Source organism: Antedon bifida, chromosome 7 (genome assembly GCF_963402885.1).
Source record: "Antedon bifida chromosome 7, ecAntBifi1.1, whole genome shotgun sequence".
In the NCBI taxonomy this organism is placed as follows: Eukaryota; Metazoa; Echinodermata; class Crinoidea; order Comatulida; family Antedonidae; genus Antedon; species Antedon bifida.
The window spans coordinates 2,871,562-2,884,188 of record NC_136232.1 but is presented as its reverse complement, the minus strand read 5'-3'; the positions used below and the strand labels follow the sequence as shown (position 1 = coordinate 2,884,188).

Sequence of the window (12,627 nt, the reverse complement as noted above, 5' to 3'; positions counted from 1 at the left end):
GAACCTATGTTATTTCTTATGACAATGTACACAAAACGCGGAGCGGACGGGCGGATAACCCGCTCGGGATAGATACAAATTCTACGTAGGACAAGCACGCAGTTTTTCCGCCTATCGTGTTACCGCTCGTCTGTGTAAATTGGCCTTTATGCGTCAAATGTCCACTACCAGTATGCTACCAGTACGCCGTGTTTTGTCACTCAGCTTCGATGTTTAACTGCAGACCTTGTTATTATGCCGTATCAATGCGCCATGAACGGTATGCTACAGGTGTTCAAAGTAGTTCAATGTTCTACGTTTTCTACGCATTGCAGTGTTTTCAGCTAGCGGCCTCATCCACAATGGATCTAGTATCGCAACCATTACTAAATCTACGAATTACTTGGTTCGTAGTTGGAGCAATTACTATTATAACTATAGAAAATCTATCAATGAATACTACAAACCTGTAAGTTTTTATGTTATTTTTGATACATTTTGTTATGGTTAAATGTTAGTTTTAATCAGCATACACGGATACCTTCTTACGATCCGTCCAACTTAACACGACGCATGAACATACACTTTATATATATATATATATATATATATATATATATATATATAATCCAAAGGCAAATTACTGAAAAAAATGACAATGCTGTGGGTATCAGTGGCTGGATCTCAATGGAGATACAAATAAAAAAAAGCGAAAAGCTAAATCAAAACGATAAAGTAAACAGCCAGAAAAGTTAGCAGAGCTTTCGGGCAACACTAGCCCTTCATCAGTGCAAGTGAGGGAATTTGGATAAAGTCATAGCATATGAGTTGGCAAGTGCTGCCTGGGTGGACAGGAATAAAAGAAATATAACAATAGAAACAGCGTGTTGAATAGTGGGTGGAGACTGAATAAGAGTAGAAAACAAAGAAGGTAGCTTGGTAGAGATATAAACAATTTTGGACTGGAACTAAAAAAAGCTAAAATGGTGGTTAATATTGAAACTTAAATTTTGGTAGTCAATGGAATAATTTTACCGATCTGGGAGTATGTTCCTAATGTTAAGTCCAAAAGGTTTTGTGGTTTTAAGTAGTAATTCCCAGTGGTTTTCTTTGTCTTTGCGAGTTTTGTCGCTCCATTTGACGTCGTGGTCTATTGCAATAACTCTGAAATTTGCAATCGAGTGACCAGCTGAATTAAAATGTTCGGCTACAGGTTGATCAAGCTTTAATGTTTTGATAGCTGATCTGTGTTGTGTCATTCTCATACGGAGAGTGTTTTTTGTTTCTCCGACGTACTGTTTGCCACAAATATTACAGTATATGAGATAAATGACGTTTTTGGTTAGACAATTAATTGATTGTCTTATCCGAAAAATGCGGCCAGTTTGGTTACTCTGAAATTTTTCAGTAGAATCAACCAATGAACAAGTTTTGCAAGATTTGCCGCAAAGGTGACTGCCCAAATTTTGGCTGTCATGAGAGTTAATTTCACTCTTAAATTTGGATCTGACTAATATATCACGAAGGTTGGGAGGTCTACGAAATGCAATAATGGGTGGTTCCGGAAAAACAGTCCTGAGACGTTCTGTGGACTGTAGAATGGGCATATGTTTCTCAATAATAGCCCGTAATGGAGGCAACCTAGGGTGGTAGGTTGTGACCAATGGCACTCTGGTCGATTTTTTTGGCTGACGTGGTTTGTACGTCAGTGTTTGACATCGAGGAATATCTTTTGCTTTCTTTATAGCAGTTTCGATGTATTCCTTCTTGTAATTTCTATTCCGGAGATGTCCGGTTAGTTCTTCGGTACGATTCTGAAAATCTATATATATATATATATATATATATATATACTACGTCATGGCAATAAACAAAATAATAATCGATCAATTTTGGAAACTAAATCAGAACCAAACCCTTATTACAGATAGGCTCACCAAATGCCTATTTCAAATTTAACTCAGCCTAGAACAGTTGAATTACGAGTACGAATTAATTAATTTCGAGGTGCGCAGCGAGACAACCAATTGGATCTACTGGTACTTTTTAACTGTTTATGTTAGCACTACACAGTGCGTTCACACCGCCGTTGTAATTGTCTCTTATTACGTCTTACTTATTAGTATACCTTGGGTTTAGCAGACATTGTTGATAATTAATGTCTTCTGTCTAACATAATTGATTGCCATTTTAATCTTTACGTATAATACGTATAATGAATCGATCAAAACATATTAATACTAATAATAATAATAATGTCTTGTATAATAATGTTTCTAACCGATTTACACAGAGAAAAGTGAAATGAATTATCATATAACATATCATAAAACAACCAAAAGCAAATATGAAGATGTCGCAGAGGTACCATTTTCACCGCTCCGTTCTTCAGCACTCGGGCTTCCAAGGCGGAACAGAACGCTGGAGCTCGAGTGAAAATGACAAAAACAAAAAAAAAACATTTCATAACACACAGATTTATTTATTTATTATTATTACTTGTATAGCGCACATTTATACAACATTTAATTATAATCAGCGGCGCTTCACATCAATTAGTATCGTAACATTGTTTGAAATATAGTGCTTTTAAATGTTTTTTAAACTGATTATAGTCGTCTAAGTGTTTAATGTGACTTGGTAATCTGTTCCAAATTTTGGGTCCTGCTACGGCGAACGAACGAACGGTCAGCAAATGTCTTTCGTTTAGTTCGTGGGATTGTCAGGTTATAATTGCTGGTGCTTGAACGAGTACTGCGAGAAACATTCCGCACAGTAAGAATATCTCTCAGGTAACTTGGAGCGGAACCTTTAAGCGAACGCCATACAAGACACGCTATTTTGAATTGACATCTATGAGACATCGGAAGCCAGTGCAAGGATCGCATGGCGTTAGTTGCACTGTCATACCGACCTTTCCTGACAATTATTTTCGCAGCTTGGTGCAGTAACCTCTTCATTGGAGCAAGGGTATTAGCAGGTAGACCATAATACAATGCATTGGCGTAATCAATATGTGACAGCACGAGCGATTGAACTAGTTGTTGGCAAAGGTCCTTGGGGAGAAATTCATAATAATTCATAATAATAATTCATAATAATTTGTAAACCGATGTTGTTGCTAAGATACTATATTTTCGATATAGTTAAAGATGTATTGTTCCCACGAAACATGAAAAATTAAGATTATTTAAATCAGACTTTGAATATGTTATTTTGTAGTTTTAATAAAGTTAATCACTTCCGTAGAAAAAAAACGAAACAAAATAATGCTTTCCCTTATAAAATGACAAAATAATATGACCAATTTGACTATTTCACTATTTTTTGTTTTAAATTAAAGTTTTTTCAGGTAAATACATTTTGTTTCGATCTAATTTTTGGTCAAAGTGGATAACTATTATATGACATTAAAATGGCATATTCAACAACAAAAATTTAATTAAATAATTATTTGTTCAGGGGGACAATTCATCTTTAATCTTACAAATTATACCGTTTAACCCTTGACTTATGTTTCTTTATTAGTTATATTTATAGTTTAATCGAATATTTTGTTTAACTTACAGGAAATATGGAAGCTTGAATATACCTTTACCGAAGCGTAGAATTAATACGTTTTTAAGATACGGGTATGGTACTTCACATTCATTAATAATGTCATTATCTTTGTCGTAAATATTAATAGGTAGGCCTATACATACGGCTATCTGTTGTATTTATAATGGTATGATTTTATAATCAATGGAAGTGCAGTAACAATATTATTTCTACAATTCTGACAATTGAAATGATTCTTGTATAAATACTTGGTATATGTTGGTATGCATTAAAGATGTATTGTCCACTTAAACAAGTAATTCTTTAAAATAAAATCATTAGTACCCGTCTTCGACGGGTATGAGCTCCGCTGATTAGCAGATTTCAACCACGCCAAGAAAACTTGTCGAACATATTATGCAAGAGTTGCAATTAAAGTATCATTTTCTATGTTCTAAATCCATTGATACACAAAGTATTGAAAGAAAATTTAACATGTTATACGTCTGGTAGGCTAAATGCTTATAAGTATATGCAATGTATGCGGTCAGTAAAATTCATTGTAAAAATGAATACAGAACATTTAACATTTTACACTATATTGTAAATACACTTGCAAGTTTTAGATTCACTGTTATTTACGAATTCGAAAGTATTGCTATAGAACATATTGAAAAGAATTTTGAAATGGTGGTACGTCCGTAGATATGCAAATAATTCAATATTATTATTTAAATTAATGATTACCATATGGTAAAACAAATGTTTCCCTACAATAGTAGCCGTTTATTACTGAAATACAATGCAAATACACAAAACAAATAAGATATAAAATTTGACGCTTTTATCTTTACTGTATTCATGTACATGTAATTAGGAAGCTTATGGAAAAATTATAAATTACTCCATGGGCTTATATACATTAACACTTATTTAACTGTAGGACTTTCAACAAAAGTTCACTTGGATTGGATAGACAAAAATCGAAAACTAAGCTATATGCGGACAAAATCTTAAGGCGTGTAACATTTTATAACAATTGCATTACTATACTGATCAATAAACTGGAAATTAGCAGACTCAGGTGGTCCAACGTTAACACTATCCCGAATACGATGATACAATGGGATTTGTAGGTACATCATCCCTCATGTAAACTGATGTAAGCACTGCAAAGTAAAATTAAAATGCATTAGGCCTATACATACTTTTTGATTACAAATTAGGAAATCCAGAGTAAAAATATTATGATAGGCGCCAAAAGGTAGATGTAATTATAATTACGATCCTGTACTAACGATAAGCTGGTAATTATTCGGCGGATTAGTAGAATAATGAAGAATACTACGTTCAAACATCAGGTATAACATGGAATTGTGTAGGGACGCTCAGGGTTAGAGTATGCCTAGAATAAAACGTAACGTAAACGGTTATAGTCACCTTAAAACGAATAATTCGCATTCCCATTGTTAAAATGCAGTAGCCGATGTAGGATTTTGTACGCGGTAAAAATGAAAAAAAAACAAAAAAAAAACAGGGCCTTATACACGACAAGTTTTAGAAGGATATATAACAATATAGGCCTAGTTATGAAGCTTACATAAATTCAACATTTGATAGCCTTTTGATTCAGAGATAATTTTTTTAAATATTTAATAAGTCATAATTCAGTAAATATTTAGTTTACGAACCTGTTATATATAGCCCTTGACCATCTCCGTTGCATTGCAAGATTGATGTTGAGTGCAAAATTCACACCAATCGGATGTTGTACCGTGGCGTGAATAAAGAACAAACTTTTTGTGTGTTGCTTTTTATGTATATAGATTTATTATATGCTTATTATGCTTGCGTTGTCTATTATAGAAACAATGGAACAAAGATCATTTCGAATAGAAATTCGACGACGATAAGGCACTTTTTGACCGGCTACATTAACGGCACTGCTGTAACTAAAATGAGGTAGGTCCAATTATGAAACACAACATTGAAATCTTACTATTACTATAGGCTACATGTTTTATGATTTAAGGATATATTGAACCTAACCCTAGTTTGTTTAGGAAAATAATTTTTTTTTTATTCAATTTTTGGTCACAGTGAATAAATTATGGGACATTAAAATGACATATTCAACAAAAACATTATTATAATAAGTAAAAACCAATGTTATTATTTGGTGTTCCAAAATTATGTTATTCTATTTAAAAGAAAACGACTTCAGAAAGCCGGAATCAAACCATCTCTATTAACACTAATTTACAAAGATGGCTTCAAGCAAAATGAAAGTATGACCAAATTACCAGATGGCATCGACAGTATTCCTATGCAAGGAACCTGTGCAGTTGTAGGCAGTGCTGGTATTCTACTAAACAGCAATTGTGGACGTGAAATAGATGAACACGACTTTGTTTTTAGAGGAAATCTTGCACAAACTATTGGTTTTGAACAAGACGTTGGTGGTAAAATAGACATGATGGTGCTCAACAATCAAGCCAGTGTTATAAGCGGTGTATGTCTAACAAACACTTCAAATAGTTGCTACAGAACTTCATACGAAACATTTAAAGAGCTACATGATACTTATATATGGATTTCTAAATTGAACGCAGAAAAGAATATAAGCTACGCACATAATCTTGTAGCAGGTATCAAACAGAATAATTTAACAGTTAGAATTGTATATTCGTACCGAAATATACTTCCACTAATTAAAAGGTAAGTGACATGCTTTTTTCGTCTTTATTGATTATGTTGATGTGGTCTTCTTCTGTGTCTGTCGTTCCGATATCATTTTCGTGAGGATATAGCGTTTTTATTCATTCTCTGCTTTGTATGTCATTTCGATCATTTACCCGTTTTCCTTATACTGTAATTGTCTTTTCTGATGCTATACTTTATCTTTCAACCATTGTTTTTTCCGCTCTTTCTGTAAGCCTACACTTTGCTGTTTTGTTATACACATTTCAATTTTCTCATCTCCTGTCTATTTCTTTCTGCAACTTTATTTCTTCTTCACTTCTTCCTTCGATGCATTTCTAAAATATTGGATCCCTTCAATTACTGCAAACTTCTTGTTTAGCTCATTGGTGAATATTGCTCTTTTTGGTTTCCAGCTTTTAAGTATCATATTTTTGCCTATTTGTATTATTCATCAATGTTACCCTTAGTTTCGACTACGACTGCTTTCAACTACATAGTGGTCACTGCATACGTATGCTACTTATTTAATTTCGTTTGTCTACAATTTCCGGTTTACAAGTAGGCCTAGGGCCTACATGAATAATTTGGTTAGTAGTTTTGTGTGAAAAAAGTATGCCACATATCACCATGTTGTTTAAACTATCTATAGAATGGCAGTCTATCTCTCTATTTATTCCTTTCTCTGGCCATGTTTGCTCATTACGTGCTCACTATCTGCACATCCTGCTTCCTACTTTGGAATTCATTATATCTCCTGATTATTATTATTATTAAGGAGCAATGACATACATAATATGTTTTATCTTGTAGATTGTGGAGAAATAATAATCCTTCGCTGGGGCTAATCATGTACACTGCAGCGGCTACAATGTGTAGACGTGTTTCCTTATATGGTTTTTATCCATTTTATGAACTACCGAATGGTCAACCGTTGAAGCATCATTACTATGACAACCGAAAACTGAATTATACCACTACCCACCACATGCCAGCTGAATACAAACTGTTTCAATCATTACATAAAAGTCGAGCACTCCGTCTAGTTTCAGATAAGTGCAGATAGAAGAGTTCATAGATGAAGATATCAATAAAAATATACAAAACCACAATAACATGTGTAAAAATATTGAATTATTATGATGCTCAATTTTGTCGACTGTGTATGTTAGCGCTCCCCTGTTCTTCTTCTTCCAGGCCCGTTTTGGTTCTTCAAAGCCGGATCTTCCCACTATTACTATGCCCAGTGCATACAGGGAGGTGTATACCCTGTGTATCTGTCACTTAATTGAAGGGATCAACCTACCGGATTTACTCAAGTATAAAAAGAGGGTGAATTTTCCATTAATTATAAATGTTTGGGTTTTTTTCTCTATAGCCTTATCGCAGATAACCTGAATGGATAGATAGATGCACCTATTACCTTCTTAGCAATTTTTTATTATTTTCTGTAATTTATTTAAATTGTTTTTAGATAAGCTATTCAACCACACAATACAGCAAAAAGTTAATATGGACTGTGTCATTGCATGGTGAAAAAGAGACATCTTTACCAATCTTAAAGTTTCTTAATTTTCTCAAAAAGTACAATCTTTGGGTTACTTTCGCATACACTTTGGCGGTGTTCCATGTATTGGATGACAATTTTTCATCTACCAATACTTCTAAGTATTTAAATTCGTTAGTGGTACTGACATCACTATCTTTGATACTTAAAGGTAACAGTTGCATATTAGATTTCCAGAAGTCAAAGACAATTTCCTTTGATACAAAGACGAATTCACACCAATTAACTAAATTTTAAACTTCAGTCCTCATCATTGTTTTACATGTATCATCAGCAAATTTAACTATTTTCTAAGAAGTATATGTTTACAAAACAACAATGATGAGGTAACACGCATCCAGTGTAAATTGGTGTCCATAATAAAATCAAACTTTGAATGGCTAATTTTAAACAAAATATTGAATATTGGAAAAAAAACCAAAATAACTGTTAAATTTAACCAGAATCTCTTCTTCAGATAACGGACTTTATTTTTTTAAACCAAAAAATTAATAAAATACAGAATTATTTGACAATAAAATGGCCTAACCTATTCAGCCATTCAGGGGCCATTATATGTTTAAAGATCTGCCAAATTAATATAGGCCTAAATAAATATATAACGCGTTGAGCTACAGTAATGTTATAAATCAAAAGGCAGAGTACTCAACAAATGACAATGCTGTGGGGTAGATCTCTCAATAGAGAATTATTATTCAGTTAAGCACAGGGCTAAACTGGAAAGGCTACCCTCTTTAAAGATGGTTGAAATAAAAATACAATAACAATGAATACACCATGTTCAAAGGCGCTTCACATAATAAGTGGAATATAAAACATTCACTGAAATGAATTCGTTCATAAACAATGGATATTGTATTGACATGCCAGCGCGGGCATCTGCGTTGAATCACGACCAGTATTTCTTTGTAAACCATTCTTTTTAAATTCAAATTATCAAATTACAAAACACCTTTATCGGGCAGGAACAACCCGGCACTATCACATGCTTTTCAATCCTTTTTATAGATGATTTTTGTCATTAAAGATATTTTTTTTTTGTATGGCAGTTCATGAACAATGTGCTTGTTTATCTGTATACAATTATTCTTTACGTTAAGCCAGTAATAAATACGTACGTTCGAAGAATGTGCTATTTTCAGCAGGTTACCAAAACAAGGTTTGGGTACTGTTCGAATAGCAGTATAGCTATTAACCATAATCAAATTATAGCTTTTAACTGTAAATGGGTTATATATATATAGCTAATTGGCTGTCAAATATCAGAAGTTTTCTAAAGAAAGAAATAGCATAAACTATGCAGTAACTACCCAGTTCTAGCGGTCAAATAGGAGAAACTAGCTCTTAACTGTCAAGTGGTATTGTAAACCTTCAGTAACTATAGGCATGCTAACTAGCGGTCAAATAGCAGACATTTTCTAAAGAAAAAATAGCAGGAACTATGAAGCAAACTTATAACCAATTATAATAGCTACCGGTCAAATAGCAGATATTAAAACTATCCAATGATTCAGAAACTATATTATAGCGCTTATAAACAGATTCTATGCAACCAATAGAAAGCAGAATATGGTGTAGGCCTTATTTATAGCAAGCAGGAAAAAACAAAAAAAGCTCATAGTAACCAGAAACAACAAGGAAACCCGGAACGGCTCCTAATTAATAAGCTAATAACAAAGTGCAAAAACTAGAGTAGTTTACTGCTAGAGTAGTAAACTGCTTGTTACAACCGGTAATGTAGAAAACGCCAGCTAATGTCGAAACAACCGTTAATGTAGAACAATCCACCGCTAATGTAGTAAAATTAGCTGGAGGTTTTACTACATTAGCGGTGGATTGTTCTACATTAACGGTTGTTTCGACATTAGCTGGCGTTTTCTACATTAGCGGTTGTAACACTGCTCCTAATATAGCAGAAACTACTTATCGCTTATCATGAAAGCAAGAATAATCTGAAAATCCTATTGTTAGTGGTTGTGTTTTTAGTCGCGTGCAACGGCACACTATAGCACAATTTAGGGAACGTAGTAAGGACAAGTCGATCTAAGTTTACGGTTTAATGGCCTTAGCATGTATTTATTTTAATAATTGAGCAATTTGTTTTGGATTTAAATGTGCTAAGATTGACTGAATTGTGTCATTTATTTGTCACTTTATTATGCTTACTGAGGTTAAAATTATGAACATTGTATTGGTTATAAATTGAAATTGAGTATAATAATTTCTACAACGTTGCTGATTCTGAAGAAGTATAATTATTTCAAAGTTCACAACGACGTAGGTGAGTTGACCAATCACAACAGTTTGGATGGTCCATCACGTCGTGATTGGCCAAATGTCTTGTGGAGCGGTTGCGTCATTGCGTTTCGTCGGCGAACCAAGCTTAAGTAAATGATTCGACCAATCACAAGCGATGGATCATTCTAACTGTTGCTTGTCATTGGTCAATTAGCTTGCATTTCAACTACGCCGTCCTAGTGGGAACCAATTTTTGCTCTCCAAACGTATTGTTTTGAACATTAGCACGGTATTTTGTCTCTCTGTATGTTCATATTATTCTATGTTGTTTCCTGTTACTAACTGTATTCTACTATGTTGTTTGAACAAATAAAATGTTATCATCTACATGGGCATACATAACATACAGTATGCGGTACAATTGCTCCATAATGCAATTGGTAATGTAGTTTCTGACTGAAAGGCTTTTTCACGGTTTAGTGCACACAGTAGACTGTCGCAGTTTGGTGGTCTATACACATTGGATTTATTTCCTCCGCGATTTCGCTTACTTGTGCACTGCCGTAAATTATTATTATAAAATAGTTTACTAAAACTGATTGTCATCACTTTTACTTCGCTATCACTTTGTTTTCAATGGCAAATACACAGTCAAGAAGATTTACTTGGTTTGTACTGGGAGCGATTACCGTCCAGATTTTTCAAATCACAGTAAAGTATCAAACACTCATTTCAAGTGACAACAGTCCGTAAGTTGTTCATACATTTATTATGTTGAAATTGATTGGTGATTCAATATTTGCTTTTACTATAATACTAATAATAATCATCATTATCTTGATCTTATTAACAATATCATGATTTCTTTTTAAAAAAAGACAAAATAAACCATCAAATTAAAAAAAAATATCCATTGTCTGACCGACATTTTGACTGTTTTCTTTGAATTTCAGTTTTTCCAATTGAATTTAATTGATTATTTAATTGATTGAAAAATAAAAAAAAAACTAATTTTGAATACGATATCATTTTTGTATTTCAAACTTTTAGGAAACAACATGGCACCTTCAGGGGCTTGTTAAACACCAGCGTGAATCTGGAAATACCAACATCAAGGTAGTACAGTATATTGTATAATGTATAAACTGTAGTTATAATAACTAGATGGTACGCTTCGCTCGCGTACCATCTAGGTCGTGCCCACAGATGGTTCTCGAATAGTAATTTCAGCGTAAATTTTTTTTTTTAAATGTACGTACTGCAGGACTATAATAGTTATTGTCGTTTATGATTTATGTAGTCAACTAAAATTAGCACCCTGGGAATTACTTCCGAAAGAGAAACTGAGAAACAAAATGAGTCCAAATTTTTTGTTTGGACTCATTTAAACAAACCCAATTTGTGTTGTGTGTGTAACATTAGGATGGGATGGGGAAGAGGATATGGGTACAAAAAAGAACAATCTTTAAATATATTCTTTATCTACTAGTAACAAAATATGTTTTTCATGTTTTATAGGCCTATACATAATATACCACTTGATACAGTAACACATTTGCGATGTAATACTTTGTTAAACTGTCACTGTCATAGTCGATTGAAATAGCATAGTACATGGAACGATACACCACTACAACGTTTATATTTTTCGTAATTATTAATTAATACAAACGTTGAGAAGCAACTGTCAATAAAGTTTATTTGTATATTGTGCGTTTATATATATAACAGTAGGGCCTACTCACACTCACAGTAATACGTTTATTTTACATGTGTTTATATAAAGGTAAAGGTATTTATATTTGTCCTCAAGCTTAACTGGAAACTGAGGAAATTCGGATTAGGCCCTCCACGGACCCACGGCAGCCAGCAGTGCAGCGCCTACCAGATCAGCACACCGGGAGACGATCCCCTACTCTTTTCGAATAGTGTACCAAGTTCTTTAACGTGCACTGTTAAGTACACGGGACCAACGGCTTTACATCCCATCCGAAGGATGAGGCAATGAGAGTAAAGCATCTTGCCTAAGGATGCAATTAGTATGGTACAGATAACCTCGAACCCATGCCTATTACATGCTAGTCCGATATTACCATTACACCATCACTCTCCAGTATATACAGCACCCGCCGCGATTTCTAGACGGTCTCCCATCCAGAACGCAACCGGGCCCAACGTTGCTTAACTTGGGTGTTTCAACGCAGTATGGCCGTATAAAACGCAGTATGGCCGTATAAAACGCAGTATGGCTATATCTAACAGTACCCACACTCACAGTAAATTCAAATGGCGACCCAAAATGGTTAATACGTATTTACAGTAATAGTATTGTTCTAGAAGTAACGCACGATTTACCGAATTTTGCCCTTACGTAAATTTATATATAGATAACAATAAGTTAACTTTATATTTAGGATATGAGCGACCATTGTATAATGTAAACTGTAGTTATAATAATAACAATAAGGTACGTTTATATCGAACAAAGCAACCTCTAAATGCATTGTACAGTAAAACAGGAAATGTCAAAATTATATAGATAATACAAATAATAATTTTGTTTACGATAATACTATTTTTTTATTTTAAACTTTTAGGAAACA

The 12,627-nt window shown here is 33.7% G+C and overlaps 1 protein-coding gene across 1 annotated transcript; it reads left to right on the top strand.

The window, feature by feature from the left end:
- The first annotated feature begins 142 nt into the window (after positions 1 to 142).
- LOC144848140 (CMP-N-acetylneuraminate-poly-alpha-2,8-sialyltransferase-like) lies at positions 143 to 7,331 on the top strand. The gene is made up of 5 exons (XM_078704835.1): positions 143 to 448; positions 3,549 to 3,611; positions 5,386 to 5,481; positions 5,731 to 6,237; positions 7,033 to 7,331. Exons 1-5 carry the CDS (start codon positions 210 to 212, stop codon positions 7,283 to 7,285), a joined length of 1,158 nt encoding a protein of 385 aa, XP_078560961.1. The 5' UTR covers positions 143 to 209; the 3' UTR covers positions 7,286 to 7,331.
- Positions 7,332 to 12,627: the final 5,296 nt, after the last annotated feature.

Coding starts and splice junctions, on each gene's coding strand:
- LOC144848140 (XM_078704835.1), top strand. CDS start 210: ATGTTTAACTGCAGACCTTGTTATTATGCCGTATCAATGCGCCATGAA. Junction 449..3,548: donor TCAATGAATACTACAAACCT/GTAAGTTTTTAT, acceptor TTTAACTTACAG/GAAATATGGAAGCTTGAATA. Junction 5,482..5,730: donor ACTGCTGTAACTAAAATGAG/GTAGGTCCAATT, acceptor TCTATTTAAAAG/AAAACGACTTCAGAAAGCCG.